General features: G+C 36.4%; 1 protein-coding gene across 1 annotated transcript; it reads left to right on the forward strand.

Moving 5' to 3' along the window:
- Positions 1-405: 405 nt before the first annotated feature.
- Positions 406-8,249, forward strand: LOC131626027 (protein root UVB sensitive 6). The gene is made up of 12 exons (XM_058896847.1): positions 406-1,063; positions 1,136-1,249; positions 1,975-2,046; positions 2,124-2,234; positions 2,317-2,436; positions 4,056-4,157; positions 4,245-4,317; positions 4,544-4,624; positions 4,744-4,808; positions 4,922-5,023; positions 5,113-5,295; positions 7,951-8,249. Exons 1-12 carry the CDS (start codon positions 665-667, stop codon positions 8,017-8,019), a joined length of 1,491 nt encoding a protein of 496 aa, XP_058752830.1. The 5' UTR covers positions 406-664; the 3' UTR covers positions 8,020-8,249.
- The last annotated feature ends 7,580 nt before the right edge of the window (positions 8,250-15,829 follow it).

Here is a 15,829-nt window from a genome sequence, read left to right on the forward strand (position 1 = left end):
ACTGAAGTTGTAGCATTTTTTCGTTAAGTAACTAAAACGTAATATTAAATTAATTTAAATGACTAAAACATGTATTAATCCTATTATTTAAATAATAATACTTCTAAATATTTGTAAATATCAATGGATATTTTAAAATCCATCAGATACTAAAAGACACAATTATCATATTTGTTCCACCTCGTGGATAATCTTGTCGATACCAAAAAAAAACCTAAGTATGGGTATCCATTGCCATCATTAGATATTTGAAGTGTAACTAGGGTTGGTTAGAAAATAACTATGGGTATCCATTGGCATGATTAGATAAGATATTTGAAGTGTAATTAGGTTTTGGTTAGAAAAATAATAGAGGGGTGGAGTTTGTAAGTAAATTAAAAAAAAAAAAAAGAAGAAAAAGAGTGAGGGGGGTGGGGTTGGTTAGTTAGTGATGGTGGGATGATATGGTCACACCGTCCTCTTAGTGGATTACTGCTGGATGAGAGAGAGAGAATAGTGTCGTGACTGTGTGACTGAAAGCGAACTCACAAGTTTCGCTGTGTGAATCTCCTTCTTGTTCTTCTTCATTCTCTTCGCCATCTTTTTATATTTTTTTCAACTCTTTTCGATGAAAACAATGCTCTCTAAATCAAATTAATATCTACACCTCACCTCATCTCATCTCATGGCTATCCCTCCCAATTCCCTGAACATGAAGAAGCAGACTTCTAAGATAGCATCTCCTCCTTCTTCTCAAGATATTCTCATCCGCGAAACGCTCCGTATCAGTGCCGAATTAGCCTCTACGCCTCTCCTCGAAACGACGCCGCTCGAATCCACTTCCACGTCCACCGTCAGATTCATCTGCTGCGAGGAAATCGATGGCCGGAGATGGAAGTACGTTGCTGACACCGATTCCTCCGGTCAATTCAAGAATAACACGTTTCGTTCTCTCAGTTTGCAAACCCCTAAGCCTCCGATTGATGAATTGATGGCGTTTGTTAGATCCTATGTCGTTCCTGAGGGTTTTCCGGACAGTGTTACGCCTTCGTATGTTCCTTACATGACTTGGAGGGCTCTCAAGGTAATTCTTCATCTTTTCAATTTTCGCTACTTTCTAGTGATTTTTAATGATCATAATTGATTTTTGTTTCAGCACTTTTTTGGTGGAGCAATGGGTGTTTTCACTACTCAAACCCTTTTGAGTTCGGTTGGTGTCTCTAGAAACAGAGCCACTCCTGGGGCTGTTGCAATCAACTGGATTCTCAAGGTTAATCTTCATTCGCAACTCACTATTACCTTTTATGATATCAATATATTCTTTCCAAACTCTCTCAAAACAATTATGCATAGATTATGTGGTAAGGAGAGTAGATCAGATGCAGAGGTTGAGGAATACCTAGGAAAACTACAAGACAAGTTATTAAGAAAGACTTCAAGATTAACAATTTAGATAAAAGCATGGTCCTTGATAGAACATTATAGCAAAAGTTGATCCAAGTAGCCGACCCCACTTAGCGTGTGTTTGGATTGGCGCTAGACATAATTGATTCTAGCATAACTGAGTTTGGTCGAATTGATTTTAGCAGAATTGGTTTTTGTTTAGATACATTTATGTAAAAGTGAGTCGAACAATAAATTTCAGTGTAAAAATCACTCGGAATCAATTCTAGAGGCAGAAGTTACAAATTCTAGCTTCAAGTAGAAACAATTCTGGAGGCAGAATCAATTCTACTTTAACAGAACCAAACAAAAATGCTTTTACCCCTTCTAGAATTGAAACCAAACATATACTTAGTGGGATAAGGCTTGGCTGTTGTTGTTGTTGCTGCTGCTGTTGTATATCTACAATTAATGACTAAAATATGCGCCATGAAGATCTACTGTTTATTCTCCTCTGATCTTATTTGGTTGCATCTGATTACATATGAAAGTACTATTGTATTTTTGTACCCTTTATATTGAAGTGAATGCGAACGTGAATACTATATGTAGGATGGAGCTGGTCGTGTAGGAAAGATGCTTTTTGCCCGGCAAGGAAAAAAGTTTGATTATGATCTTAAACAGGTAATAATATATTTCAGTTTGATAATTCAATTCAGAGCTATAGTGCAATCTGATGTCTGAAAGTTGTTATGTTACAGCTGCGGTTTGCTGGTGATCTTTTAATGGAGTTGGGTGCTGGGGTGGAACTAGCAACTGCTGCAGCACCACATCTATTTCTTCCTTTGGCTTGTGCTGCTAATGTTCTGAAGGTTTGATGATTTTAGTTGGTTGTCATGAGCGATTCATTTTCATGTCAGTTCTCTAGGCTAACTAATTTATTTATCCTCTTAGAATGTTGCTGCTGTAACATCAACATCAACTAGGACACCAATTTATAAAGCCTTTGCTAAAGGGGAAAACATAGGAGATGTCACTGCTAAAGGAGAATGTGTTGGCAATATTGCAGACCTGGTATGTTTATGAACTTCAACAATTATTATTAAATGTAGTGTTGGTAACATTTGGTGGCATCTTATTTGCAACAATCACTTCTAGGGAAGAAACCCTTTGTTTCAGCCTTTTTCGTTAAAATATCAATTTGATTTTGAAAAAAATATCACGGCTGATATTTGTTTGTATGTTGAAGCTTTTTAAAAAAGTAGAATTAAACATTTTTTTTTTAAATTTTGATTTGGAGTAGCTACTATGAGTAGCTTTTGGACAAAGTAAAAGTTATAACTACCTTTCAAAATCAAGTGGTTTTTTGTAATTGCAATCCATAACTTATGCCCTATATAAATAAAATTCTTAAAACAAATCCCTTTTGTTACACATCCTTAAAAGTCACTTTTTTAAGAGCTTAAACAAGCAGGTCCTATTCCTGGCAAAGGTCTAACAGGAAAATGGGTAGAGATCCTCTCCAATCTCTTGTGAAATGGAGAATTCTATTACTACGTTTAGGGTGTATATGTCACCAGTTTTAAAAATCTTGGTTAATCAGGCAAAACCATAGAAATTATGTACCCAAATCCTTTACTCTTCACCTAATTGATCAACTACATCTTTATGTGTGCTCCGATTTGTTTGTCTGTAATCAGTATTGCATGCTTTGAAACCAAGATTTTTGAAGTAATTACTTTGTTTTGTTTATTCAATGTTATTAAAGGAAAATATACAAAAATAATGTTCCAAAATCTATAATTGATGTTTGACGACAGGGGAAACAGGGTTTCATGTGCCAAATTTATGTTTTCTTAGGTGGATTAAGGATAGAAGAGTGATGGATTGCAAATCTATGGTTTTTAATTTTTATTTTAAGACAAGAAAAACTTGTTAGCAAGAAGTCCTGTTGCATTTGCATATTTTTAGTTTATATTTATATTGATAATTTTGTACATCGATTTCTTGGGAAATAAATGCTTGTTTTGGCTGCATTACACAGCCACAAAGCAATTTCACTGTATGAAATCATGAAACTATATCCTTTCAAGAAATTATTGCAACTAGTTAATTTTTATTTGTCCCCTCATTATAACATGATTGAGAATAGAATCTCAATCTTGGAAAGATTGATACTTATTATTCTACTGAACCCATTGATTAAAACTGTAAATTGAAATTAGACTCACCGACTAAAAGCCCAACTTCAACTTATGATAGAAGACCAGAAAATTACTGAAGTATTACTGGTTCTGAATGTTTAAAGTCATCTAAAAGTAGCATCCAATTAAACTTATAAAATTGTTATAATGTATGGTAGCGAATTGAGCATTATAAACAATTTCAGTCAATATTATATTATGGCATAGTATGCCATAATATTATATATAGTCATCTAAAAGTAGCATCCATTTAAACCTATAAAATTGTTGTGATGTATGGTAACGAATTGAGCAGTATAAACAGCTTCCAGTCAATATTATATTATGTCATAGTACGCCATTTAATCAATTTGATATTTAAGCTCGTGATACATATATGCTAGCTTTATTTTTAAATACTTTTAGAATATTGTATATATGCTGGTAACTTTGTTTTTTCTGTGCCTCTTTTGATGAAATCAACCACTGAATCGCGTTTGCAATTTGCAGTTAGGTACTGGTTTTAGCATAATGATTGCCAAAAGGAATCCGTCTCTTATCACCACCTTTTCCCTTCTTTCATGTGGATATATCCTTAGCTCTTATAAAGAGGTTTGATTTTGTATTTCTAGAGATGATGCTTAGTAGCTGTACATCCAATCCGGTGGTTTTGTCACTTAACGCTTATTGTATTAATAGGTAAAATCTGTGGTTTTGCACACACTTAACTCCGCAAGATTCAGTGTGGCGGTAGAGTCCTTCCTCAAGACAGGTACGATAACACTGCTGTAGTTGAACTAGCATCCCAACACATTTAAGAGATAGAAACATATCGTTTTTTTTTTTTGACATCGTCAAATAGTTAATTTGTTCCGTTCTTGTTGAGCAGTCTGTTTTCATTTGCATAGTCATTTTAATAACTTAAAGCACTAGAGCCCTCTGATTTACTTTTCCACTAAATATCCCATTCACCTTTTAATTGAACTAATCTATTTCAGGACAAGTTCCGACTTTGCGGGAGGGCAACTTGAATGAGGACATATTCAGTTTTCCGTGGAAAGATAAACCTGTTGTCCTTGGTATATCAATGGACTGGAATAATTTTTTATCGTAAACTCTAGCCATTTTGTCTGAATAGTTAAACCAATTTTTTTCTGAATGATTAAAACTAAAATTTTATTTTTAATTGACTGTGTAGGATCAAGAGTCAAGGACGCATTCCAAGACCCAAGTGCTTATCTTGCCATAGAGCCCCTGTTTGACGTATGCCCTTTACTGAGAGCGAAATGATTTTTAATTTTGACTATCTCAAAATTTATTACTTTGATTGACATTTCTGTATGATACATTCTTACGGTTTTTTAAATTGATTGCAGAAGGAGAGGTACATTGTGACATATAATCCTTTAAAATCTAAGGTTCATGCTGTGCTCAAGGATCAGGCAAAGTCAGATGACATTCTAAAAGCAGCATTTCACGTGAGATATGTCTATCTTGCAACTTTATAGCACATTTGGGGAGTTCTTATTTTGAAAAGTACATAAATATAAATAATCTTATTTTCCAGGCTCATGTGCTCTCGAGTTTTATAAAATCGTTGAATAAAAGTAAAGTCTCATCCTGGAAGCAAAGTGAGGATCTTAATTTAAATGTGATGCTCTCAGTTGCTGATCTTGAGGCTTGTATTGCTGATTCCTGCAAAGTTGTCACAAATGCTTACTGGATTTTCAAAAATAAAGTACATGAACAGGTAACGGAGCAAGATGAACTTATTTATTCCACATCATATTATATGTCGACACCACAGTATTTTGTGGACCTGGCATCGAATAAGTTATGTTTAAATGTAGTTGTGGAATGAAGTCTTGAATTATTCAACACTTGGATGACATTGTATTTTTTGTTAGGAACATACCCCAGTTAGGAATGCATGTAAAGGAGAAATAAGGATGGACCTAGTGATAAAACCATTAAATATGATAAGTATAGCAATTAGAAGAGAATATTTTGGAATATTTTGGAACAAATTATCAGTAGATATCATTAAACATAGTAATTAGGAGAGCATAATTCTATAATGGAATTAGTGGATGTAATCTGTAGGACCACTAGGGAAATAGGGTAAAGTAAGAGATTTAGGAAAAGGTAGTCGGTTATAAATAATAGAATAGAAGAGAAGAGAGTGAAATTATCTAGGGATGTTTTGGGAGAATTGGGGCCTTAAATGACAATCAAACCATAGTAAACCTTTGTACACATGTCAATATGCTTCAAATAATAGGATCCCAGTGGAGACTTTGTTTATCAACACCTAAGAGTTGTCCACCTTAAGGACAAAAACGACTTTAGAGAATGGGGGATTGCTAGCAATATAGACCATTCAGGTAAGTATATAAATGGTGAAATAAATATTGTTGCATACCCGTATCACCGAAACTTGCAAAATATATACGAAATAGATAAAAATGCACAAATGCTGGAAAAAGTAGTTTATTATTCATGTAAATGAAAGATAATTGCAGAAGGATGAATATCCTAATGGCCGTGGAACAAAGCTCCTACGGAGAACAATATTCTCTGTCCATAACTACACAAATGACTCCCAAGATACCTCTTCTCTCTATCTTTCAGCCCTCTTTATAACCAACTCGACCCTTTCTCCTTTCTCTCTCCTGTAACTAACTATCGTTTCTCTAATTTTCGACTTTGGAAGACTCCAAATGAGCCTAGAACTGTTGGGCTTACACATACATATCTGGCACCTAACAATACCACCCCTTAAAATTTGCCTTGTCCTCAAGGCAGAGACAGAATTCACTCTCTAATAGCTGCTGCCATGTTACAACCTGCAGTATAGAAAGGAGGTTTCGGCTGCTTGATAAAATATGCTTTTCCACTAGAGGCTTCCTCCCTTTTTGGTGCTGAGACATTTGTACACTCGTAGTATTGAATCCTTGTGTGGTTTGGGCATGAACAACTTCCAGTGTGGCTTCCTATTCATGAGCATCACAATAAAAATGGCAACCGCGAGTTGTTACTGCCATTCAAACTCCATGATTTTAAAATCTGGTGCTGCCCCATAAAGACATTCTCCAATGGTGGGGTTGAGAAAACATATATGAATGGTGGGGGGTATTGAACCAACTCTGAACAAATTCTTTTCCACTGAATTAAAAATTGACCTGTGGCAATTCTTACAATAGTTGAAAACTTGGGTCCTTCCACCAGGATCCCACTGTCGGGAGTTTGATGAGCCAGTTTCAACCCTTTGAACCACCTAAACAATTTCGACCTCTCTAAATTGAATACTTAGGAGGAGTGTGTCGTAGTAGAATATAAGCGTGTGACATCTGGGGCCGAAGGAGCAAATGATAACCAGTGGAAAAGATGAAGCTCAGACAAGGAAAGGCATCTGGCGGGCTTCTTGACGAAGGAATACTTCGTCAAACCAAATTCACATTAGAACCCAAGAATTCACAAGCTTATGTAGAAATGAGAGTATAGTTGAGGAGATTTAAGTATTTGTTTGCAAGCTGGTTTTTGGAAGGCTTTGGAGGGGAGGACTTTGAAGATCGGCATCTATATTTTAATAAGTATTTGATATTTTTAAAAGATTAAAAAAGCAACATGATATTATGTACTAATGTATCATTTTTTTTTTTAATTTTAAAAATATATGTCTATATAGGCACAACCTTGCAAATCCTTCTCTTCCAAAGTCCTCCAAAAACTAGCTCGCAAATAGACGCTAAAAGAACAACTCAATACTACCTATAAAAAGAAACATCTTATTGTGAGCGTGGGTGATTTGAGGATTAGTTTTCCGAAAGAGTGTGATCGCGAGCGAACAATACACTCTAGAAAATTTCTAGTTGGTTTACGGGGTGTCAATTGTGTATACTATCTATGCATTTGTGAGATGATTGTGACCTTGAGACCATAAGGTGCAAATCCTGAAAGGTTTGCGATGTTGCAATCAGAGAATATCTTTCCTATTCTTCCTAATAAAATACCAGATTCCTATCCTTTGTCCATACTCTGCTGGCTTGTTAAACAATACCCTACTTGGTGCGAGTATACCTTGGACAGACATGGCATTGGTTTAGAAAAATTCTCTATCAAGGATTGGTTTATGCCCATCTTCATTTTGGAGTTTGTTTTTATAGTTGCAGTGAAGACAAGTTTACAAGAGATTGCATCTTCAAACTCTTTCCCATTCAAGTGGGGAGATTTCAACTTTTTGTTATTTGGTTCTGTTTTAAGTTACCAATCATATTGTTGATTGTAAATAATGAACATTTGAGGGCTGGCTGCTGGGATATGAACAATTTTCTGTTACTGTATATATCTAATTGATCATACCAAATGCACAGTACTTATAAATTACAAATCTATTTACTTGCAGGGCTGGACAATGTCAGAATCACTTCTAAATCCTGGCCGAGCTAGGCTATGTCAAGCTGATAATAGATGATATTAGCATATGCTGAGCTGGCTACTGTTGGATTATAAATGTCTAAGTTGTTGGACTTACTCGATGAGAAATGAGTCAGGCAATTTCAACTATGTAAAAGAGGAGTTGCAATCCTCAAGTTGAGTCATGCTATCTTTGATCCCCACAAAAGGCAAATGAATTTTTCTGGATTGATGCATGCATACATAATTTTAAAGAGGATAAGTTATATGATTGAGTTGTTAGCATAACTACGTATTATACCACATACATACCAATGTGCTTTATGTGCCCCCGCATCACCACCACCACCACCAAAAGTTGTGTTGCTCTGTTGTTTGTATGTTCTTTTTGTTTTTTTTGTATGCTGACCACTCATAAGTTCATTGGTAAGTTCTTTTAGTTTCAATTTTGCAAGATTTTAAAGAAGAGTTCGTAAACTTGTTAATATATAAACAATAAAAGTTCAATGTAATATTCATGATTTTTGTAATAAGTTTTTACCAGGCAATACTCTTATATTTTTGTGCATCTTAATTACTCTATTAATGTAAGTATTTTAGTCAATTAAACTTATTTTATCTTGAAAAATGACACATTTTTCTTACTCATTGAGACCTTTTCAGTTCCAACAACGATTATTATATTGTAAGCATTCAAAATACCTTCCCGGGTTGCTCAATTGTCTTTTCTGGAGATTTCTGTTATCTACTCAGTAAACTATTTGTTTCACAAAGTGCATTTAAAGTGCTTTTCTTGAGTTATTGGGGTGCACCAACTTGGAGATAAACTCGAAAGATTTGTCACCGGTTGATGAAGTGCTACATCTAATCTCTATGTTGTTTGCTATTTTTTGATAGAGAGAACCTTGAGTTCAGAGTGCATATGATGGTATGTATCTAGAGACTTTGTAGGGAGTGATGCTACCATAAAATCAATTTCAAACTATACTCATATGCCCTTGAAAGAATTAAGAGCAAGAATATCGGTGGTATTTTATGGTTCCTACGTAGTTTCCAAAGAAACTCTGTCAGAAGTTCTTCAATTATACGTGCTCAAATAAGAGCATGCTTCTTAACTTTTTTTGGATCATTTTCACTTCTTTTTTTCTTCAAAAATTGCCAACAATAGATGGTTTAGGAGATATATTGTGGGGTCTAGTGGGACTCAATGTAGAGTTTTTGAAAAGTTGTATGAATATTTATAAAACGCAGATGGGTTGTTTATATAATTGAAGAATGTGTAATAATATAAAAAATTAAATAGGGTTTATTTAAAGAATTCAATTAAGTATAATAGATGTGGATGCTCTAAAAACATGGTTGTAAATCTCCTTTATTTCAAAAAAAACAACTTGAGAGTTGACACCCACTAATTAAGAATTTTTTTTTTGAATAACCATTTTTTTAAAAAAAATTTCAGAAATAACCAAGATTTCAAAAAAATTACACAAATGTCATTTTTTTTTTAAAAAACACACGTTGTCGCCAGGGGGGGTGGCGACAACACTGGGCCTGCAATGCAGTCGCCAGTGGGCCTGGCGCCCATGTGTTAATTTTAGGTGTTGTCGCCACCCCCCCCTGGCGACAACACCCCCCCTTTATTTTTTTTTCTTTTTTTTTTTGTAATTTTTTTTTCTTTAACATATTGTCCTCCTAATTTTTTTCAGTATTTTTTTTTTTAATAACTACAATGTTTTAATAATTTTTGTTAGTTTTTTTTTTTAGTTTTTTTTTTAACAACAATTTTTCAATAAATTTTTTATATTGTTTTTTTTATCTATCTTGTTAAAATTATTTTTGGAATATAAATGTTAATTAACTTATTTATAATTTAGTTTCTGAACATGGTTAATAATATATATTTTATTGGTCAATGAAGTAGTGGAAGTAGTTAATGAATTATAAGTAAAATAATTAATCAATAACTTATATTTTTGTGGTTAATATAGTTGTGAAGTTGGTTAGTAAAACAATGTTATATTTATATTATAAAATAAATTTTAAGATTATATAATATTGAAAAAAAATAATATTATTTTAAAAAATATTAAATACATTAAAATATAAGTTGGACATTCGTTAAAATAATTATATATTAAGATACAATAACGATACATTGACGATAGAAATACATTAAAATTAAAGACATTTCAAAAAACATTAACGATACAAATACATTATAATTAAAAACATTACAAAATACATTCAAGATACAAATAAAAATCTTATTGCGCGCCACGTGGACCATGGTACGATCCACACTGAGGTTGTCGAATGGGTCGTGTAGATGGGTCACGAGTTGGTAATGCCCCCCTATTCCCGCGACGACGCCCCCCTCTATTTGGTACGTCTTGTGCCATAGTCGACGGTCCCTGAATGAAACCTGGGTCTTCAACATCTTGACCTATAGAATTCCCTCCATATGATAGGCGGGTGCCCGCGGCGCTGTCGAAGCTGTGTCTAGGCGGGTTAAAATTTCTCCTAGTGGGTGCAGCCTGGAAGTTTTGGAAGTCGGTGGTGGATCCGGTTTGGTTAAAATACAATGGTTGTGGCGGTGTGTTGAAGTCAAATTGTTGGCTGGGGTACTGTGATGTGTGTTGGTCGAATGTGGTGTATTGCGGGTATTCTTCTTCTATGCCCATGTCGGGGGTCATTGGTGGTGATCTTGAAGAGCCCCCCGCATGGAATTCCTGAAAATGTGATCTAGAAGAGCTCCCTGCATGGAATTGTTGATTTTGTGGTTGAGTTTGGGATGAAAAAAACGGGTGGAGTTGTTGGGAATGTTGTTGGTAAAAAGGTGTTTGTGGTTGCATTGGTTGTTGGTGGTAACTTTGTTGTTGTTGTTGTTGTTGGTGTTGTTGTGGGTAATGTTGTTGTTGGTAATTTGGTGGTGGTTGTTGTTGTTGTTGGTAATTTGGTGGCGGTGGGTGTTGTTGTTGTTGGTGGTAATTTGGTGGTGGTTGTTGTTGTCCTCCAAAATATGGAGGTTGTGCTCGCGGGTCAGCTAAATAGAAAGGGGCAGACACAATCATTTCTGGATTTGTGACGGTCCTGTACCAGTTTACATACTCAACAGTTGGCTTCATTTCTCCCGGCGCCACAGGAAATTCTAGAACCGTTTTTGATCGACGAGCCCATATTTTACGCTGCTCTATGGCAAAGGACTTGTAATTTTGTACGTACCACTGTTCGCTAACCTTCGCAAGATGCCAACGTCCCAAACAGTCAGGCTCAGGTGGGTCAGGGATACCTTGATGCATGCCGAATTGGAGCTTCACACGGTCACTCGGGTGCATCTCCACAGTGGTGAACCGTATGATGGGTGATTTTGCTGTCCAAATAGCCGCCTCGTCAAGGTCGGGTACGTGGTCCAATTCCAAGTAAGGACGCCAAATAAACTGCAAAGCAAATAATATTAATTTCAGAATATAGAAGATAGTTATTTTTAAAAATATATTTAGAAAATGGACATTTTTAGAGGTATTACTTCTTGGGGTCCTAGTCGATCTAATAGCTGGCGGTAGAAAATGATTTTGGAATCAGGCGTTTTGGACCAATCCATTCCGAGTGCATTGAACCTAAACACATTAAAAGATATAAATCAATATAGTTACAATGATGATGGAATAAAAAGCAATAATTAAAATAAGATCCAAACGTTACCTTGAAGCGTAAGGGAAGGCGTAACTGTTTGGATTTGCAGGGGCCAATATCGGCATCCTCCACCATGCCCATGTTTGTAGCAAGAATGCACATCCACTAAATGTACAAACATCCTTTTTTGCACATTTGCATAAGGAACTATATAGGTATGCCAACACAGCCGAACCCCAGCTATATGTCTTTATTGCATCAATGTCCCCAAGTAAACACAAGTACATAAAATTAACACTATTTCCCGTGCCTTCGGGAAATAGAAACCTACCAAACAACAACATAATATACATCCTAGTTTTCCGCAGTATAGTTTCTTCGTCAGAAAACTGATCCAATTGAATCCCAACATAAGCTTCCTGAAGGCCAGCAAGCTTTATACCTTGGCCCCTACCCCTTTGTTGCCCCTCACCCTCTATTAAATCCACACCCAACAATTCGACGCATAGGGCGTTTGGTTGTTGGACATTTCCATACACTGCCTTTCCATTTGTTCTGAGACCCAACAACATGTACACGTCCTCTAGAGTGACGGTACATTCACCCATTGGAAGGTGAAAAGTATGAGTCTCAGGCCTCCAACGCTCACACAATGCTAATATAAACTTCATATCAACTGAGGTATGTGTTAAGTTCATTACCTCACCAAATCCCGCACGTTTAACGTAGTCCACAATCAAAGGGTCAGGAGCAATCATCTTACCAGCACGGGTCCTAAATCTCGTGACATCCTATAAAAAAAACACCTCCCATAAGTATTTGAAATTAGTAAATTTAAGTAAAAAAAATTAAGTGTTTACTAAAACTTACATAGGTCGCAATGTTTGCAATGGTGCCTCGGTGCTCTTGACCCATAGTTAGGAGAGACATGTTTGTTGATGATGAAACACAAAGTTGCTCTGATGCTAAGTTGCTCTGATGATAGTATAAGAGGTGATGAAGAAAATGAACAAGTTTGGGAACATATTTATAGCAAAAATGCATAGGTTATTACGAGATTCCCTGCAGAGTCTTGTCACTTCATGTCGGTGGTGGGGACGAGATTCCCTGCAAAGTCTTGTCACTTTATGTCTGTGGTGGGGACGAGATTCCCTGCAGAGCCTTGTCCCGTCAAGTCTGTGGTGGGGACCAGATTCCCTGCAGAGTCTTGTCACTTCATGTCGGTGGTGGGGACGAGATTCCCTGCAGAGTCTTGTCACGTCATATACAGTGACTTGTGCAGAATTATTGGTTCATTTCTTGCATGCATTAGCCTTGTGTAATAGGTGGGGACGAGGTTCTCTTATGGCGTGCATTAGTCTGGTCTCTTCATATTTATGTTACATTTTGAAAATGTTATGTTATAATAGATTTTAATTCCATATCATAATTTGTGACATGCATTATCATTAGTGTGAATTCATTTAAAACATACAACTATAATAGCTTTTGAGACTTTTATATTAAAATAGCGCAGATATATATATGTTATGGAAAACATTAATTCATTCATTAATTAAAAAGGTACATTGACAATAACCAGCACAGAAACTAAAAACATCTAAGAAAATAACACATAACAACTTGTAGTACACGCTCGATCATTGCAACAAACACAACAACACTTAATCTAAACTACTCGAGTATCACTGCAAGAACAAGTGGATCTTCAACGCCTCGGTTAACCTCTCCACTATGTGTCCAAAACATTAGATCCACGTCCACATCGTCTTTCACGCGGTCCCAATAATACATGTAGGTGCCTTCTGGATTATTATCCGTCAACGTAATGTATGGACAACGGTAATCTATCTGTTTAACTTTTCTGGTCGGACCATCTAGTTGACGAAACCCGGTGTTGATGGCTCTAACAATTCTCTGGAAATTCCAATGGGGGTTAAGGCAGACACGCATGTGACTACCTTCCTCAAAAAAAACGACAGCCCAAACTGAGTTCATTTTCAGTGTTTGCAGTAAGAATGAAGAAAGAGTTGGTACTTCAACTCCACACACACACACACACCTTTATTTATAATCGGTGAAACACCTTTATTTTGCTAATTTTTAATAACTTAAATACTAATTTTTAATAACTTAAATACTAATTGGAAACTTTGTAATCTTAAAAAAACATTTCATTAATATATGCTCAGAGCATTTAATTGGACGGTACAGAAGTAGCTGAAATAATAAAGAAACTGTAACGTCTAGGATATTACAACGGTTAGGACAATGTCTTCTCTGTCCTCCATCATTCGAGTGCATTGAATGTCGTCCTCCATTGTCTCCCACCAACGCTGTCTTTCAAGAAAAACACCTCCCCTTGTTCTAAGTCTCTTGATAGATCTGATTTGTTCGCCTGGACTCCACTCTCCCTCCAAAAACCTGAGAAGAGTTCTCTTAAGCTGATCCATGGAATGAATGTTCCAAAACATTACCTGCATGGGAGGTTTGACGGCAGAGAAAATAACGTAACCGTTCCTTCGGACAATGGGAGGTTGATAGTCCAAACGCCTTACAGGTGGCGGAGGATCAGTAGTCCGGTGCGTGCCATCTGGCCTTATTCGAGATCTCATTTTTTCGTGTCTGTACTGATGCACACAAGAAACCCTAATTTATAGAGGGACAATTAGGGTTTCATTTACAAGGGAAAAACATAAACAATAATTTTGTAGAATAAAATTCAGGGCCCCACATGGTCCCCATCTGTTTTCTGTCCTTCGCATGCGTCCGAAACGAGTTCCTGTACACTAGCATGCGCCTGTAATGATTCCTGAAACGATTCCTGATAGATTCCTGCAACGATTCCCCCTATCTTCATGCATGCAGCCCTATCTTTTGTGGCATGCATTAGTCATGTCAAAGTTACTATCTTGTGCAGAATTATTGCCTCATTCATTGCATGCATGACCCCTGTGTAAGAGGTGGGGACGAGAATCTCTTGTGGCATGCATTAGTCATGTCAAAGTTACTATCTTCTGCAGAATTATTGCCTCATTTATTGCATGCATGACTCTTGTGTAAGAGGTGGGGACGAGAATCTCTTGTGACATGCATTAGTCATGTCAAAGTTACTATCTTCTGCAGAATTATTGCTTCATTTCTTGCATGCATTACCCTTGTGTAAGAGGTGGGGACGAGATTCTCTTGTGGCATGCATTAGTCATGTCAAAGTTACTATCTTGTGCAGAATTATTGCTTCATTTCTTGCATGCATTACCCTTGTGTAAGATTTCTTGCATGATATATAGGAACTACTTCACATACTATTTTTTACAACCATCACAACTTTCCCAAACATTTCTTCCTTTTGCAACACAACACAATTCTCACATTTCTTCTTTCACAAACACATTTCAAAATTATGGCATCCACCTCGCAGTTCAAAGTTCGTGTTCATATGAATGGTGAGACATACCACTGCGACACAAACGGTTTTCTATTTAGAAACACAAACTCAACACGTTTTGCTCTAAATAGACAATCAGATTTCTCTTATCTAAAAAGGAAAATCGAATCCAAAATAAGAGAACCAGTGTCTCAGATATTTTACCGACAACCCCTTCTTCAACCTAACAACTCAGTCATGTTTTGTCAATCAGAGATAACAACTGACTTAGAGGTCCAAAACATGCTCCTCACCCATGAGTATTTTGGTTATGATTATCTGGAACTGTACGTAGTGGTTGAACAAAATGCTCCTTCGCAAAATATTCAGTCACAAGTTATTGATCCTGTTGTTGATGACGAACAACAACCCGAGCATGTCATTGACGAAGAAACTGATATAGAAGATGTTGTTGATGAGTTGGTGAATCGTGAATCCGAAGATGAAGGTGACGAAGAAGTTCCAGTACCGGATCCAGTACCGGATACACATGCATATTCACCTCCGGCACATTTCACAACGCTTAATTTAGGAGAGGACGAGCCATCGTCCGATATGTTCTACAATCCATACATGAGGTCAAGCGAGGAGTTGAAAGAGGGTGACACGTTTCGTTCGAAGGATGATTGTCTGTTGGCTATAAAAAATTGGCACTTAGCAAATTGTGTTGATTTTAAAGCCGATCGATCAAATCCAGAGAGAGTCACTATTGCATGCAAAAACCCGGAATGTGGATACATGCTGAAGGCATCATTCAGAAAGAAGTTTAACGCGTGGGTGATACGTTCGATATCTCAAGCCCACACCT

The sequence above is a fragment of the Vicia villosa genome, linkage group LG1, assembly GCF_029867415.1.
Source record: "Vicia villosa cultivar HV-30 ecotype Madison, WI linkage group LG1, Vvil1.0, whole genome shotgun sequence".
Lineage (NCBI taxonomy): Eukaryota > Viridiplantae > Streptophyta > Magnoliopsida > Fabales > Fabaceae > Vicia > Vicia villosa.

Coding starts and splice junctions, on each gene's coding strand:
- LOC131626027 (XM_058896847.1), top strand. CDS start 665: ATGGCTATCCCTCCCAATTCCCTGAACATGAAGAAGCAGACTTCTAAG. Junction 2,235..2,316: donor GTGCTGCTAATGTTCTGAAG/GTTTGATGATTT, acceptor TTATCCTCTTAG/AATGTTGCTGCTGTAACATC. Junction 2,437..4,055: donor TTGGCAATATTGCAGACCTG/GTATGTTTATGA, acceptor TGCAATTTGCAG/TTAGGTACTGGTTTTAGCAT.